The sequence below is a fragment of the Pimephales promelas genome, chromosome 15 (genome assembly GCF_988280905.1).
Source record: "Pimephales promelas chromosome 15, fPimPro1.hap1.1, whole genome shotgun sequence".
Taxonomy (NCBI): domain Eukaryota; kingdom Metazoa; phylum Chordata; class Actinopteri; order Cypriniformes; family Leuciscidae; genus Pimephales; species Pimephales promelas.
This window is the reverse complement of record NC_142783.1, coordinates 2,279,725-2,298,668: the sequence shown is the minus strand read 5'-3', so window position 1 is coordinate 2,298,668 and position 18,944 is coordinate 2,279,725. Positions and strand designations below refer to the sequence as shown.

The 18,944-nt window shown below is 38.1% G+C and overlaps 1 protein-coding gene across 2 annotated transcripts in view; it reads left to right on the top strand.

The window, feature by feature from the left end:
- ttll5 (tubulin tyrosine ligase-like family, member 5) overlaps positions 1-18,944 on the top strand; it is a 125,461-nt gene that overhangs the window by 27,571 nt on the left and 78,946 nt on the right. For both annotated transcript variants that reach the window (XR_005618360.2, XM_039651050.2), the window contains exons 13-15: positions 7,397-7,478; positions 10,621-10,682; positions 17,320-17,387. Coding sequence is in view for 1 of the 2 variants with exons in the window: in XM_039651050.2 (XP_039506984.2) it covers positions 7,397-7,478; positions 10,621-10,682; positions 17,320-17,387 (212 nt within the window). In the remaining variant the exon portion in view is untranslated. The remainder of the gene's footprint in view (positions 1-7,396; positions 7,479-10,620; positions 10,683-17,319; positions 17,388-18,944) is intronic.

The following is an 18,944-nucleotide window of genomic DNA, read 5'->3' as shown; positions in this document are numbered from 1 at the left end:
TCGTGATATGCAGTTCTCTGTAATCGTGTGTAAATGGTCTCTTACTCCAGCTATATTTCATCAGTGAGTTAACACAAGCCACTCCACCCTCTATTATACTGTTTATGAAAAGACACCCAAAAGCAGCAGGAATACGATTCATTTCTGCAGTGATGCAACATTGTCGAGTGCCACAGCAGACGCAGGAGACACCCAGCGAGATGACACGTTACGCTCCTGTTATTGTTGTTGTGTGGTTAGTTTGGTTTGGGCTTGTTTTCTCGATTCCAGAGCCCGACGGCTCACAATAACGCTCTGCTTTGATCTTCCCTAGTTGGTGCTTATTTATTCTCCTCACTGCGAATATTTTGCGGTGATGTTAATGGGCCCTCCCAGCACACATTAAAGAGCCGAGAGAAGTGAGACGTAGAGAGCGAGTCGGCCTGTGAGGGCTGAGGTGCGGGCAGGACCGGTGTCTGCTCCTAATTGAGGGAAAATGCGTTGCACATGGGCTGTTGGCTGCTCGCTGTTTGAAGCGGAGTGTGAGTGTCTGTGGTGCGTGCTGTTTGTGTTTGTACGCGTGTTCACAATGCGAAATGGGGCTTTTGCACATCTTGAGTAATTAGTGTGGGTCTTTCAGCGCGCGTTTAGAGCTGATAAATGAAAGATGTACTCGTCTGTTGCTCTGTTCAAGAACCCAGCGATCCGCTGTTATATATATATATATATATATATATATATTAGGGCTGGGTATTGACACAAATTTCACAGTTTGATTTGATTTCGATTCACAAGCTTGCAATTCGATTCGATTTCGATTACGATTCGATTCAATATTGATTATTTTGGATATCAGTTTTGGATATCAAGGAAATCAAATCTCTTATCTAATGCTGTAAACTATGGGAGTCTAGTTGTAGCCTATAGGCTTCATTAGCCTAATATGAAGGTAATAATGAACTGTTTTGTAGCTATACAAACACTTAAATTTCACTTTTATTTATTTTTATAATATAAGATTATATGAAATATAAACATTTTAGTGGTGGCTGTCATAAAAACTTGCCAGATTTATTCAAACATGCATTAAATATTGAAGAACATTAAGATTATAATGCATATGTAATATGGTGTATATATTTAGCAAAATGCTCCTCTCTGGAGTTATTTTTTCTAGCTGACTAACGAGTTGATGTGGGTTTTCTGAGGTAAATATGACGATACATTGATTACAAGCTGTTTAACTGACGTCTTTCCACGGTTGAAATGCAGATTGAGTGAATCAATGTGATGATACGGATTTGGATAAGTTGTACTCTATCTTTAACACACTTTCAGATGCTCATTCATGTTTATTTGGCGCTGTGACCGGTATTATTAAGCCGGAAGAGAGATCAGCGCTGCTGCTTCTCCAGAGCGATCTCACGCCACAGCGACAAAACACTATTTATGTTTTTGAATTTCTAAAGAAAATGGACGTAATTTGAAAATTGAGACTTTGTTTCATATCAATAGTAGCAAAGGACAAAGATTAGTGCGATTTTTTTTTTTTTTTTTTTTTGGAATCGCAGCCGCGATATAATGTCCCATTCATTCAAATGAAACAGGATGACTAATCGATTCTTGATATTTCAGAATCGATATCGGTTCTATATATACTGTATATATATTAGTAATCATCACACACACACTTAAGCCTAGTTCACACACTATATGATTTTAAGCCAGATTTAATCCCGATTTGCAAATCGTTGAGCTCGCCGACAGGTCAGGGTGTTATCGTGTGCAAATCGCGGGGGAATAGCGGGCGATGAACGCTCGTCAATCTGTTAGTATGAAAGAGCCAACAACACATCAAAGACGCTCGAAGACGCGTCGCCGAGCCCAGAAAAATATCTAGCATGCTAGATATCCAGAGCTGTCGCGCGACTCAACCTCAGTGATGTCATGAGCTACAGCCAATCAGAGCAAGGCATGGGTTGATGTCACCAGGTAAATCTTATGTCTTTCTGTTTTTGCATTCAGATCAAATCATCGCGCTAACAGTGTGCAGCACTAGTTTCTGTCTGACGTCCATATTCGCGTGTTGTGTTCTTCGTCTTCTTCGCGCGTGCTGTTTCGCATCATTTCCGGTTCATTTTATCGTGTGAACTAGGCCTTACCGCTTGCTCCATTTCTGTAAATCCGTTTTTATGAATGAATGAATGAGTCTCTCACCCGTTGCTCTTTAGTTTTCTTCATCAACAGCCGCTTGCGCCCCCTGCTGGTGAGCTCGACTAACAGCTATGGAGATTATCAATCGGCAATCTACTGATATTCCTGCCGTTCCCGGATGTCAAATGTTGCATTTTCTGTCGAATTTGAACCACTGAATTTTAGAAGCAAATTTGCAAAGCCAAATAAAATGCACCGATAAATGCCTGTCGAATATTATAGATTGTATTTTTAAACGGAATTAATATTTGGGAGCTAAAAATTTGAAAAGGTGAATATTAAATATACAACCATGTTGAATTTCAGCTAATAAAAATACAAACAATGCATTGAAATGCAAGCAGGGTTTTCAATTAGTGCAATTCAACAAGCTTGTTTGTTTCGAAAACATTTGTCATTATTTTACTTCCATACTTTCATGAGTCACGACTACCTTTTGTTTGTTTTAGTTCATTATTTAACCAGAAAAGTAGTTGACTAGTGAACAAATTAGTGTTTTGGCTTTGTTATAAAACCCAATGAGCGGCCTACATCTTTTTCGGCAAAACTTTATCCAATAATACTATTTAAAAAAATGTCCCCCTCAAAAAGTTGCTAATATTTCAGCACCTTTAGTCTGTGTTGCATATTTTGGTTGTTAGAAGATGGGGAACCAACAGTAATTGTGTGTTTCTCAGGTCACTGCAGACTCGAAAGCCTTTCAAACAGAGGCTCTGTCTGCGATCAGGTCATTGTCACTGTGTTTTGTGGAGAAGCAGGTAAAATGTTATCCAAGAGCATCTGGTTGTAGTTATGGATTCATCCTCGTTTTGAATCCCGTCAGCTGATGAAGACCCTCTGATGAGTCACGGGAGGGATTGGGTAACCAAGTCCAGATGCTCTTACATGCACATCCTACCAGTTTACAAATACATAGATTACAGTATACCATGTGTACGTGTCACAATCTGGTTTGGGATCTTTCTTGAAAAATCAACGATGAACTAGGTAGATGTGCTTTTCTTTTAATTCATTGAGTGACTGCTTATGAATCAGTGGAGAAAAAGTGTGTCAGAGTAAGAGGTACGTCACAGTCAAGCTGGTTTTTGGGTCTGAAACAACAGTTTTCATTAGAGGACAACTTGACCTTTAAAACTTTAAAGACTCGTGAGCTTTTAAAGGGATAGTTCACCCAAAAACAGTCCAATAGTCTTCAGTTATTCTGGCAAAAACACAACTGAAAAACATCACACTGATAGATACAGTTTTCACACAAGAAATATTAAAAGCATGTATTCATGTAATCTTTCTTATTTCAGTCCAGTGGTGGAGGAAGTACTGAATCTCAGTACTTAACCCTTGTGCTGCATTAGATTTTTAACACCGTTGAGTGCATTAAGGACCAAAAATGGCCACATATTAAACATTGCCTAAAATATTATATATTATTATTATTTTCCACTTTTACCAAGTTAAATCTTTTAACCAGCATCAGTCCTCATCATAACTACCAAAAATGTATTCAATTTCAGGATTTTAACTCTTTAATTACCAGTTTTGTTTGCGAAACCATCGATTTGTATAAGAGGAAAAAACACAAAAATTCAATTATTTTCAATAAACTAAATGCAAAGAGAAAACTTTAGATTTGGATTATCACAGTCCCACTTTGCAAAAAATCTCACTTAGCGCGTTAGAGACCAAAAATGGCCACCTATTAAACATTGCCTATTGCCTAAAATAAGGTGCATTTCCACCCATAGGGAATAAATATGTAGTGACGTCATCTGGTGGAATACACTATATAATGCAAATATAATGCTTTTGCTTCAAAATGAAAGGATGTTTGTGCAAAAATCATGTTTCATGTATTACTGACAGCCTCAGATTTAAACAACGTTTTAATGGGTTTCAATGGGCCATTTTTGGTCTTTATGGTGCTGAGTGTTACTATTTGATCTACACAGTGTGTGTTATACATATTTTGCAAAATGGGATCACATTTTTTACATGTATCCAAAAAGTCACAATTTTGCCAAATTTCATACCATTTGCATTAAAACAGCCAAAATGGTCAAAGAAATTAAACTGCAAAAGACCAAAAATGTCCCTAATGCAGCATAAGGGTTAAGTAAAAGTACAAATAACCAGATAAATATTTACTTTAGTAAAAGTAGAAGTAACGCAATGACAACTATACTTAAGTAAAAAGTAAAAAGTACCTGATTTTAAATGTACTTGCATAACAATTTATTCTCTTAATGACTATTTTCTAATGATTAATAAAACATTTAATTCTAACTCATTCAACCTAATACTCCAATAATGATGTTCAATAATGATGGGAAAAAATTGTTGTCACCATTTCTGAAACAAGCTTGCAATTTATATCAATATAAACCATGCTTATCCTTACTATATGTTAATAACTATGTTTGGCAGTAAACGCGATTAATTCATGGTGTAATTCTGAACCTCTTGGCTTGCCATAATCCTAACCAAACGTATATTACACACGGTGCGTTTCCTATGCACGTAAAAACACATTTTCGCGTATAAATTGCACGATAAACGCACTTTGTGCGAGACGCATTTAGTTGATATATCTATGGCAACCAAACGTCACTGGTGAGACAAACGTGCAACGAACGGACGGTCAGATTACGTTTTGGCAGGGAAAACTGATCAGAAAATGTAATGAAAAAGTAACAGTAGAAAGTAGAAAGTAGAATAATTGCTGCAAAATGTAACGAAGTAAAAGTAAAAAGTATGCACTATTTATTCTACTTAAGTAAAGTAAAGATACGTGAAAAATATACTTAAGTAAAGTAACAAAGTATTTGTACTTCGTTACATTCCACCACTGTTTCAGTCTCTTGTTTAGATTTAACCATGTAAATAACAGTTTTTTTTTACGGATTTTCAGATTTAAAGATTGAGTTTCTAAATCTGCGACAGGAGGAGAGCAAAAAGTATTCATATTTTTTTAAAAGAGGCACATGAGAGCTGAACCCAACTGAGCCATCATCAGTCTAATGATATAGACAGACACAGGTGAAGTGGGAATAGTGGGATCAGCTGTTGATCTCTTTGATGCCATGAAATTTAGTATAAAGTAAGCAGGCCGACACAGGCTTATTTATAGCTGATGTGTCGCCCCACTCTATGAGCTCTTTAAAACAGCTCTGTTTACACATGAGCACACACACACACATTCAAACACTCTGTCTCTTAGTGTCAGTGAATGTAGAAAAGACACAGAAACCCCTTTCTGTTTGATAAAGACCTGCTTTATAGGGCATTTAGAGCCACATATAGGCTCTGTTCCAAAACCTAGTGAATCGCCTACATAGGCAACATTTAATATTTGTCGTTTCAGCCCAAAGTAACCCGTACTTGCCTGCGTTTCTCTCCATTTCGGATCACGCGGACCGAAAGCGTCTCTTTCGCAGCTTGTGACGTTACAGGATTCGACTGATTTGGATGTTATGGATGGTCACAGCTCATCATGTTTTCGTTTCATCATGTTCACTAAAACATCAATGTTAATCAAACACCAAAAGACAGAAAATCCCTCACTGCTCTTGACTTTAGTAGCTTTAATAAGGATTAATCTGTTTAACTTATACAGCGCAGACTATCCAGTGTTAGTTTACATTTGATTACTTTATATTATTCAATTTCTGTACTTGAATACTACTGTTATTGTCACGGTTATGTTCGCTTAGTTTCTGTGCTTTCATGGACTTTTAGTTTGTTTTTGTCAGTCACATGTGCTTCTTTAGCCCTATTCGGACGGGATTAACTCTACAAGGGTAGATGGAGTAATGCAATTTTACCACAGGACGTCTGTAATATTAATGGCCAATTCGCACGGCGTAAGATATCTCAGTGAAACTAGCAGAAGTGGGAGAGTAATTTACACTCCGCCATCACTCCTGTCGTCATGTGTATTACGTTGCTTCCTGATATCATGTGAGGAAACGCATATAACCTATATTTATACTGTATAAAACGGTTATTTCTGTTTTGTATTTCTAAAAATCACAGCTTCATCGGAATGTTATGAAACTTGGTGACTTTTATGTCATTATGTATGTGAACACACACAAAAATTGAGGTCATGATCTGAGCATGCTAAGTGGTCTTAAAAAAAATAGTCACACTTGTGCTCTTTGGTCAAAAATGACCCCCATAGGAAATGAATGGGAAATTGACTAAAACACAAAAATGCACAAATTTTTATTTATTTATTTATTTATTTATTTATTTTTTACATTTTTTTTAATAAAAAATCGTTTTTGATATTGTTTCATATATTCAAATCCACCAAAAAACAAACAAAAAAAAATGTGTTCATAAACAGCTGGGGATTCACATGCTAATTTTCTTCAAAAAATATTTTTTTTCTGAAGGCCTAGACTCTATATTAAACTAAAATACTGCATTAATATTTTTTTTTAAATAAATAATATATATAGAAAAATAGTATATATATTTTTCCATGGCAAAAATAAACCATAAATATTGCATAAATATTAAATTCAATTAAATTGTCTCAAAATACTAAATTACAAAGAATAAATATTATAGAACAAAAATAAATTGCATTGGTTTTAGTGGGATGGAGGAAATTTAATTTTTAGGTGTCCGGTCACTTTTGACCGGGAGGATAACAAGTGTGACTCCGAAACGAAGAGCACCTGATTGGATACAGAGCCTAAGCCCCTCCCCTTGTATTTTGTTTATTTGTTCATATTTTATTACTTTATTACTTAGTTTTTAATGTGTATGATTGAATCGAGAATTGTGAAATTTTGCTGATGTCATAACAACCATATTGGGGTCAAAAACACCATTTTTCACATTAAATTCCAACAAAAATTCAGATAGTAACAACCACATCTGCATCCTTTCTTAAAACTAAACTAGCTGCTAATTCAGTGTCACACAGCTTTTCTGACATGCTAGATAATATTTATGTCATAATTTATCAAAATTTGAATGCAAACTTTCTGGACTCGAACACTATCAGGAGAGACATCATTCAGAGGATTTACTTCTGTATGTTAAAGAGGTTTTTAATGTGTATGTGGCCTGTGTTTCTTCTTCCATTACTGCTGTAATCTGTTCATTTACATTCACAGACGGCTCTCGGTAGCACTGTCCGCCTCTGTGTGGTGTGTGTCCTCCCATTCACCCGTGTGTGTGTCTCAATTCGCAGAACTGTATGGTTTCGACGTTCTCATTGATTCCAACCTCAAACCGTGGCTCTTGGAAGTGAACCTCTCTCCCTCATTGGCATGGTGAGCAACACACACACACACACACACACACACTAATCCTTTGATTTTTCCATTTTCTTATGTGTATATGCTGATGTGTACAATAACTGCTTCTTCCTAGGTTTTGGGTGTTTGTGTTCTGCCTGTGTTAGATCACTCCGTTTTGCACTTTAAATTTCCATCACATTCAAACAATGAATTTTAGGCAAATATAGAAATGCAATCAAATGTTCATTTTTGGCCCTGTGGTGCTATATTTGAACTGGGGGAAATTTTGACAGTGAATCTAGTTAATCAATTGACTTTTGCCTCATTAAACTCCTAATTACTGCTTATTAATATTTAGTAAGGTAGTTGTTAAGTTTAGATATCGTGTGATTAAGGTATGTAGAATATGGTAATAAAGAATAAGGCATTAATATATGCTTTATAAGAATCGTCAATATCCTAGTAATATGCAACGGGTTAATAGTGAGAATTGGACCCTAAAGTGAAGTGCTACTTTGAAGTACAGTGGGTTCAATGGTCTGTACAGTAGTTTCACAAAATGCAAATTATTGAGCTGATGATAGACTTTCCAAAACACTTTCAGAAGAAAGTCTAAGTCTAATTTAAAAGTCTTATCTTTATCCGTGTAAAACCCAATAAGGTGTAAAGAGCATCTCAAGCATTCCTTATGAAGTCGCTGATCTATGCCACAGTATCTTTCATAAGTGGTGGGATCAAATCGAAGCCTCCAAGAAAAGCCTATTTCAAAGCGTGCCACCAGATGAGAGGAAGGATTTCCCGTTCCAGGTGATTTGGTCGACCATCAAAGATCTACTCAATTGGATGTTTTCAGGTCTAGACGTGTCCAAAACTGGATCAGAAGCTTTGATGCTCTGCAATGAGATATTGCAACCAAGCCATCATTTGACAGTATTCCTCATCATCAACTGTATGAACATCCTGAACAGTCATCGTCTGCTTCCTGGGAGTTGAAATGAAGGGTTAGGCCGTGTGTCCACCAAAGCGTTTTTCCACGCGTCTGGCGTATGTTTTCAATTGTTTTCAATGGGAGCGCCACGTTTTTTAAACGCCATGAGCGTAACGAGACGCTGAGCGTTTTTTCACGTTGAAGTGGAGAGAGTTGAAAAATGTTCAACTTTGGATAAAACGCAGCGCTCATCACTGTCACGTTTTACCCAACCGTCCAATCACAGTGGAGGAGGGGCGGGGCTAAACCACACTGACCAACTGTCACAACATTCTTTCTGTACAACGACATCAACCAGCAGAGATAACCAAACAACATTATGGATGAAAAATACATTTTTGGTTTGAAACAAATTATCTGTGAAATCAGTCGCAAGTAAACTGGATATTGTGTATCATAGCAACGAAACGTCTCAACGGAAAAAAAAAAACGCTGCCCTGCCAAAACGCTCTCAAGCGCCCAAAGCTCGGCGTCTTCAGCAGAGCGTCTAGCGTTTTCAGCTGGCAAAAAATGCTTTGGTGGACACACGGCCTTTAGAAAGCCAACCTGTGTTTCCATGCAAGTGGTTGCGTAAAGACTGGTAAAAGCCATAGAGCGAAGAGCTTTCCCAGGCAACTCTCTCTCACCACTGACATTACATTTTCCAATACTACTAATGAACATCGTCAAGATGTTCAACAATGACCTTCAGATTGTCATAGTCCGGTATTATTCATGTATCACAAGCTGTTACGTTGCATCTGCTCTCTTGGATTTTTGGGGGTTCAATCGTGTAGCGTAGCGTAGCGCATGTCTCGGATTTGACCTGCAAAATTGTTGTGTATTTTTGATTTTTTTTTTTTTTTGAAAAACTTACTTTTGCAAACTAGTTTTTCGCTTGATCTGAACCAAACCATTGCATAAAGATTCTCTTTAGTCTGGCTCGGCAATACTTACCCAAAAAATCCAACATTTTGATTCACTTCTGCGACGGGATGCCAAAACTTTCAAAGTGGCCGTGGACACTTTTAGTAAAACGGCTAGAACTCTTGAACGAAATGAGATAGTTTCAGCAAACTTGGTACACCTACACTCTTAGAAGAAAAGGTTCTACAGTTTATAGAACCTTAAAAGGTTCTAAAACGCTACGTATTTGGAACCCCTAAAATTTTCTGTATCAAAATTCAAGATATGGGGGTTAGAAAATGTTTATATAATTTTAAGTAGTTAATCAATATACAAAGAAGAGTGACATTTAAGATTTTCTCCTCCAAAAATCAGCATGATTAAAATGTGATATTAAGTTTAATAAACAATAATTTTATTACAACAACAAAATATTGCAGAATAATGTAATATATGAATGAATAATAGCCTATAAAGAACCTTTGTGCCAAACGGGTTCTTTCTTGTCATTATAGAACCTTTTTTAGCATAAAATGTCATTTGGAGTTGAGTAAAGAACCCTATTCTACATACTGTATATAGAACCCTTTTTTCTAAGAGTGTATGTATGGGCTCGGTCTGTGGTCGCGACTGGCCGTTTAGTGCTATCCACTTTATTCCTGACGAGCTTCCTGCGTTTTGAATTATGGGGGGCACTTCCGGCTTGGGGAACTTCCATTCAAAACGGCTGAAACGAATCATTTCAAATCATAAGGTTGCCCTACAAATAAAGCTGATCCGTCAATTTTCCTTCATGATTTATTTTCAGACATCATGATAATAATGTTATACTTGGTATTTTAACATGACGTTATAACAAGAATATCTATCGCTGCTTCCTTTTCCTCATGATGATTTTCTTTTTTCCTTTGCAAGAGAACGACATATACGGCACATTTGTGGTCTGTTCTCATGAATTTAATTTACGATATTCCATTGATAATTCACTGGAATGCACGAATAATCTCTCGTTATTCTCCTCAAATCCTCACGTCTCTTTCCATTTTTGTTTTCACGGGTAAATGCAATTTATAATCAGTCAAAATGCCGGAAATCACTTTGATATAGTGTCACGTAATGCTGAAGTTAATGAACATTAAGGCTTGTAATACAATACAGATATATATATTTGCCTACTACAGTAATATTTAACCAAAGAATCGCGCTTTTGGGGCTATTTTTGGTCTGTTGAATGTACCTGTTGATTCTTTTAAATTTACTTTTAATGTTGGATGGTTAATACTCCCCCCTTTATATTTCTAGTGATGCTCCTCTGGATTTGAAGATAAAGGCCAGCATGATCTCCGACATGTTTTCTCTTGTGGGTGAGTTTCTTTTCCCAGGCTCACAGTTCACAGTCCTCTACCACTTCACCTCAGTCTCATGTTGTAAATGGTCTTGTATGGTCTCATTTTCAAACCACAGAACACCCATAACTGCAGGTTACTGCCTGTGGCCGTGGCTTTTGTCATGTGGGTCACATTTGTTTGGTGTAAAGTAATGACCGGTTAAGAGGATGGAGGGTTGTGCTTTACTCCCTGACATGAGGTTTTATAGGACTCTATGATTTTTACGATGCGGAGAACGCATATGAAATCGCTGAATCCAGTCTAACACAGAATGTGACATAATTTTGACAAATTTTGGATAAATAATCAAAAGTAGGGATACACAGTTAATCAAATGGGGATATGGACTAGTGTCTTTTAATATTAAAATGCAAAACACAGCTATTGAAGTCTCTACTACTCAAACTCAGTCATGTGTGATGATCATCTGCACATAAACACTCAAACCTAATCACGAACCTAATCTTCAGCAGCACTTTTAGCCAAAATAAAAGTTCAGTTTAACTTTAAGAAAACATGACTGGATTTTATTTCTATTTTACAGTATAGTTATTAAACATTAAGGAATATCACACAATGGGCCTCGTTCATGAAACACAAGATGACCACAATTTTGTGTAAATCGTTCGTAAAGTAAAGCCGCTCTAAAGTAATTTTTCGGATCAATGTAAATGTTCACATTTTCAAAATGTTAGTTGGTGGGAAATAAATGTACACCTGCTCCCTACCACACTAAAACATTCACACGTTCTGTTATTTTAGGCAAACTAATGACACTGCATTTCATGCACTATGTAGCATAATAGTATGTCATATTTCCCATGGTTCGTTTGCCAATTTTCTTCCATTTTCGTTTTAATTTTAACAGTTTTAACTTCTTTTGTGCAGCACTTTGCCATCAAAAATAAAGGAACTGCTTTTAATGTAATTTGAACACATTTGTAAAATACTGTCAAATATTCTAAGTCATGTACAAGTATATATAGGATATATGAATATAAGTTTGATGAATATAAGTATATATAGGTACAGTGTATATATAAGTATATATAGGATATATGAATATAAGTTTGATGAATATAAGTATATATAGGTACAGTGTATATATAAGTATATATAGGATATAGGAATATAAGTTTGATGTATATAAGTATATAGGTACAGTGTATATAAGTATATATAGGATATAGGAATATAAGTTTGATGTATATAAGTATATAGGTACAGCGTATATATATATATATATATATAAGTATATATAGGATATAGGAATATAAGTTTGATATATACAAGTATATATAGGTACAGTGTATATAAGTATATATGAAGAGTTCAGATGCAAAAGCCTCTAAATGCCATTTGAAATTTTCTTCTAAAATGACCATTTTTATCAAGCTTATATATCCAAGTTCAGTAATTTCACTTAAATGACAATTAATAGGTAATTATCATTGCCATTTAAGTGAAATTACTGAACTTAAATATACAAGCTTGATAAAAATGATCATTTTAGAAGAAAATTTCAAATGGCACTTAGAGGCTTTTGCATCTGAACTCTTCATATAGGTATATGTTATGTGGATGGCTGATGAACCCACTAGCAGACAGCAACTGATTCTCAAAGGGGTTTATTAAAGGACAAAACAGAAAGAAAAACCCACGATGGGGCAAAACAGGACAGGGTATAACACACTAGACTAAGACTATGAACTAACAATAGAAACAAACGCTTCTTGACAAGACTCTCAACTAGTTACACACAGCTTGATACAAACACAAAGTATGATAAAGTCAAACACTGAACTCACGGTAGGTTTCACAATGAACCGACACAGGACAGCAAACACAAGGGGAATAAATAGGGAACACTAATGACGAGGACAGGTGACACCGACTAGACAATAATGACAAGACGAGGATAACAAGAGGGCGGGGTTATGTAACGAGACAACACAAGCACATGGCCACACAGGCCATGCGCTTGTACACAAAACATGGGTCTGTCACGATCCTGCCACAAGACCAGGAAAAATCTAAGACATGATGGCAGAATCATGACAGAACCCCCACCTTAAGGAGCGGCTTCCAGACGCTCCTCAAGGAGACATCAAACATGAGACAAGACCAACTGGGACAAAGACAAGAACCAACAATACATAACAAATAATAATAAGGGCATACAAGAATAAACAATGACAGGATTGGGATGAAACATCAAAAACATCATACAGGGCAGAGGAGGGGGAGGAAACACAATGTCTTTGCGCGACAGTCCAGGGTGGGTGGGCGGGAAAGGGGTCCTGGGACCACGGGGAGTGGGCTTAGGACGAGAGGACCGAGCGGGCTTGGGAGGAGTGGTGTGGGACAAGGGAAAAACAGTCCGGGGTTGAGCCATGACAGGGGAAACAAACGGAAGTCCAGGAACAGTGGGGACAGGGACAAATGGGGAAACAGACCGGGAATTAGAGGAGCCAGGGGAGATCAGAACAGACGGGGATGCAGTCTTAGTGGCAGCTGGCCTGCGATCCGCATTTAAGTCAGCTGGCTTAGGACCAGTGCTCACTGCAGTTGGACTGCGATCACAACTCTCACTAGATGACTTGAGAACGGTGCTCTGTGCAACAGGCTTGGGATCAGTGAAGACAGCAGCTGGCTTGAGATCTGTGCTCGGTGTAGCAGACTTGGGATCAGCGAAGACTGCAGCTGGCTTGGGATCTGTGCTCGGTGTAGCAGACTTGGGATCAGCGAAGACTGCAGCTGGCTTGGGATCTGTGCTCGGTGTAGCAGACTTGGGATCAGCGAAGACTGCAGCTGGCTTGGGATCTGTGCTCGGTGTAGCAGACTTGGGATCAGCGAAGACTGCAGCTGGCTTGGGATCTGTGCTCGGTGTAGCAGACTTGGGATCAGCGAAGACTGCAGCTGGCTTGGGATCTGTGCTCGGTGTAGCAGACTTGGGATCAGTGAAGACAGCAGCTGGCTTGGGATCTGTGCTCGGTGTAGCAGACTTGGGATCAGTGAAGACAGCAGCTGGCTTGAGATCTGTGCTCGGTGTAGCAGACTTGGGATCAGCGAAGACTGCAGCTGGCTTGGGATCTGTGCTCGGTGTAGCAGACTTGGGATCAGCGAAGACTGCAGCTGGCTTGGGATCTGTGCTCTGTATAGCAGACTTGGGATCAGCGCTGACAGTTTCTCGACTGGGATCGGCGCTCTCTGGAGCATTTGAAACAGGGACTGGGGACGAGACAGGACTGACTGGGACATCAAGAATTCTGGCCAGACGGGATAAATACTCGGACAGGGTTCTGGCAGCGATGATGACTGGCATCTCCTGATGAGCCGAAACGGACTGTACCACAGCCCTTGCAGCGGAATCGACTGCTGCTCTCTCTTCTGCAGACACGGCAGAAGACTCAGAGACGACATTCACAGTACAAGTCTCTGGAATGGATCTCCCCAACGCCGACTGAGAAAAGGCGCTTTCTGCAGCAGGTTGTTGAACGGCATCTCCTGTTGCAACAACCGGAGCCACGCTTACAGCAGCGGGACAGGGAACAGCACTTCCGACTTCAGCGGCGGGTTGGAGAGCCATCACGGGCTCAGGAGGGGGTAGAGACGGAGAACCAGAAGGTCCTTTCCTCCTCTTCTTCCTCCTGGGTCGTGGGGCGGAGTAGGTAGCCAGACTAGTGACTGGAGAGGGGGGTGAAACAGGAACTGTTACCGGAACAGGTGAGCTCACTGCAGGCGAGGAGGATTCCGGGCAGGAACACTCTGATGCTGACTCCCACGACGGGTGCCTTCCACGCTTACCATGAAGACTGATGGACGTGGAAGGTGTCTCAGGAGTCGCGGTAAGACTGGGTTGGTCCCCAAGTGTAGCAACAGCTAACAGACGACCCTCAGGGATCACAGGAAGTGTAGCGGAAGATGAAGACCTTGTAGCACCCTGCAGCTCCCTCTGTGACAGACTGTCCACCATCTTGTGGAACGGGCGGCTGACCAGTCTCTCACGTTCAGCTAGAGGAGGATGGACGTTAAGACCCGCGATGAAGTAGCGGTTGACCAGAATCTCCGGCAAGAAAAACCTCCTCTTCTCCACGACCTGGGCGTACTTCCTCAGGGTCAACTCTCCCTGAGGAGGGAAAGGAAGCTTGCCTTCCAGGCTGTCGGTGATGGCCGACTGCCACCATTGTTCGGGGTCTGACGGCTGCAGAGTAGGATAAATAGGCTTGCTGTCTGCTGGGTTTCTTGTTGGTCGGTTCATTCTGTTATGTGGATGGCTGATGAACCCACTAGCAGACAGCAACTGATTCTCAAAGGGGTTTATTAAAGGACAAAACAGAAAGAAAAACCCACGATGGGGCAAAACAGGACAGGGTATAACACACTAGACTAAGACTATGAACTAACAATAGAAACAAACGCTTCTTGACAAGACTCTCAACTAGTTACACACAGCTTGATACAAACACAAAGTATGATAAAGTCAAACACTGAACTCACGGTAGGTTTCACAATGAACCGACACAGGACAGCAAACACAAGGGGAATAAATAGGGAACACTAATGACGAGGACAGGTGACACCGACTAGACAATAATGACAAGACGAGGATAACAAGAGGGCGGGGTTATGTAACGAGACAACACAAGCACATGGCCACACAGGCCATGCGCTTGTACACAAAACATGGGTCTGTCACGATCCTGCCACAAGACCAGGAAAAATCTAAGACATGATGGCAGAATCATGACAGTATAAGTATATATATAGGATATATGAATATAAATTTGATGAATATAAGTATATATAGGTACAGTGTATATAAGTATATAGGAAATAGGAATATAAGTTTGATGTATATAAGTATATATAGGTACAGTGTATATAAGTATATATAGGATATAGGAATATATGTTTTTTTTTACTTATGTATATACGTTTTTTATGCATAAGACATTTTTGTATCATAAAACACACAACCTACAGTAAATGAAATAGAAAACACAGAATTTGTAAAAACAATTAAAATGTGATTTGGAAGGGCCTCTCTGTCTCTGGCTCACAAAGGATCACAGATCACTAATGAGGCATTGCTGACTGCTGGTGGTTTTGTCACATTTTTCCGAGCATGAAATTTGACGTGTGACGTGCCTGAAGAGAAATCAATAGCGCTCACCACAGCTTTAAAGAGTTCCCCGCAGGCAGGCTTCGTTACGTTAGCATTAGATGCAGGCGTACATGGAGGGATTGTTTGCATGAGTCATTGAACTGTCACGATTTGGCTGAAGAAAACACCTCTGCAGAGCTCATGAAAATAATCATTGCTCAAGGCAAAGTTGTGTTGTGCTTGTGCAATGGCTTGACACCACTCCAACAACTCTCAAATCTGACGCCAGAGAAAGAAGCGCTCACTGTAACGATTGATCTCGGCTCAGTGGTGGTTGTAGATCACATGCTGTATTTCATCTTGCTCGTGTTTATGGCAGCGTCTGTGTGATCCGCATTTCTGATCATCACTTTACATCCATTTCAAACATGACTCGCCGTGGGAGAACTCATGAACTCGTCTTCAGTTTTTGTGAAAGTCCCATTAGTGAACATGAGTTAATGTATTAACTAACAATGAGCATTACATTTAGTTATTCATTGTTCCAAATGTCAGCTCGGGTCCATTAAATAATATTTACAGATACAACTTTTAATATAATAATGTATTAAAACTAAGCTTAATAAATGTTTTAGAACTATTTTTCATTGTAAGTTCAAGTTAATTAATGTAGCTAACTAACAAAAAAGAACAGTTTTCTATATGACTATATTGAAAATAAACGAATGACCTGTCTAACCCAAGTATTTTAAAGAAACTGTTAAAAACGCATCTTTTTGTCTACACTAGACATATTAATACTTACACTAATATCAACAAAAACAAAAACACGGCCCTTACAGTGTGTCCAACTGCTTCTATTGTCTGCTAAATTATTACATGTAAAGTGTCATTTATTCCTGTGATCAAAGCTGACTTTATCATCATTACTCCAGTCATCAGTGTCACATGACCCTTTAGAAATCACTGATGATCAAGACACATTTATGATTATCATCAGGGAAACCACAATGCTGTTTTTGTTGTTTTTGATGAACAAAAAGTTTAAAGAACTGTATTTGAAATAGAAAAGATTGATTGATTTAATGTATTAATACACTTTAAAAAATGCTGGGTTGTTTCAACCGAAAATTTGGGTCAAATGTGGGCAAACCCAAATGTTGGGTTAAAAAATGTACAGTTGAAAGTGAAAGTTGAAGTTAAAATTTTAAATTACATTTTTAACCCAACATTTGAGCCAAATTTGGGTTAAAACAAACCAGGATTTTTTTAGAGTGTAAAAGTATTAATTTCTTTAAAAACACCTTTGAACGGCAGTGAACCACTGTAGAACTTCTAACGAGGCACCAAACTAAATATTTGATATGATTGGATATGATATCAACTTTTTCTGGCTGTCTGCTCCAGTATTTGCTACACACAGAAAAGATAAAGATGAATAATTATCGTGTTTAGATCATCATTAAAGTCCACTTTTGCCTGAACACAGCCGTTTGTTGCACTCAGGTCTGGTGTGTCAGGACCCTTTATCACGACAGCAGTCAAGAGTGAAGAATCCTACCCAGAAGCCTCAGGTAAACACACACTTTACCTCATTCATACAGTTGTCCTTGTTTAGGATATACACCCGAGCAACACATGAGTATTAGGCCAGTCATGATGATTATCATAAAACGGTTAGTTCCAGTCTTTGATTCGGATTGGTCAATAGCGATGTTTTATAATGAATAAAGCTAGTCAGTTGCGTCTTGCTTCTCTGTGTTTACAACAAGTTTCAGTCCTTAAAATATAAATATAAAATATTTCTACTGACTGACTCACTTTGTTGCCATCTAACGGCGAAATAATGTAACTTCTGTTGGTGTTCACGGTCAGGGACTATTTTTTCCAGCGGAAGGAAGGCTTTTAGTGATTTTACGTATTTTTGACTTTAATTTTTGTATTGTGTGTATTCGAGGTACTCGAGGCAAGTGCTGTATGGTGAATAACAATGCCCTTCAGCCGTGGCTCATTCCCGATACAGCACAGACTCTCAAATCTTATTACTTACTTAAACAACCTGGTTTTGTTTTAATAATAATAATAATAATAATAAGAAAAACCCTCATGTTTCATAATTTAGGTGTGTCTGCGCAGTCAGTAGGAATAGATTGCACTAATCTAACTAGAATGATCTCTCATTGTACACTTTCTAGACTATGATCATTATTTTCTAAAGATGTTAGAAACCTGATGATGCCACTGTGACCCCCAGGGGTCAACAGACTTCATCGATTATGAGATTGATTTGTACTGTGGCTGGACTCAATTACGCTATACATACTTGAAATCTGACCCACAATTCCCTTCACTTAGACCCAGACAAATTTGTTTTCAGGTTTTTGATCAAAAGGTTTATAAGATTACTAGGGCTGTGCAAAAATTAATTGCGATTAATCGCATCCAAAATAAATGTCTGTGTTTACATAATATATTTGTGTGCTGTATATAATTATTTTGTATATAAATACACACACATGCATGTATATATTTAAGAAAATGTGTTATTCATATATAAAATATTTATATTTATATAATATAGATTATGTATTTTTTATATATATACAGAATTCTTAAATATATACATGCATGCATAGGTATTTATATATACAAAATAATTATATACAGCACACACAAATATATTATGTAAACACAGACTTTTATTTTGGATGCGATTAATCGCAATTAATTTTTGCACAGCCCTAAAGATTACTCAACAATCTTTATTTGTATACATTCTCTATGCATGTAAAATTGGATGGAGTTTATCGGATTACTACATTTCCCATGAATCTCTGCTTTTTTCAGCTGTGTCTAAGCTAGACCTAAATTAAGGTATGGCTCACTTATCAATAATCAGTATTTTTGAAAGGATTAGTAAAAGCCTGTTCACACAAAATACGATAACTCATAATGATAACAATAAATATAACATTTTATCAATCATTGTAATTCTATGAGAATAGGGAAGTCCTGTTGGCTTCACTGTCATAGTCATTTATATGGTATAAACTGTCATGCCCCAATTTTACAAAGGCAGACAATTTATTTGTTCATTTTTCAAATAGCTTGAATGAATTTGTTGGTCCAGG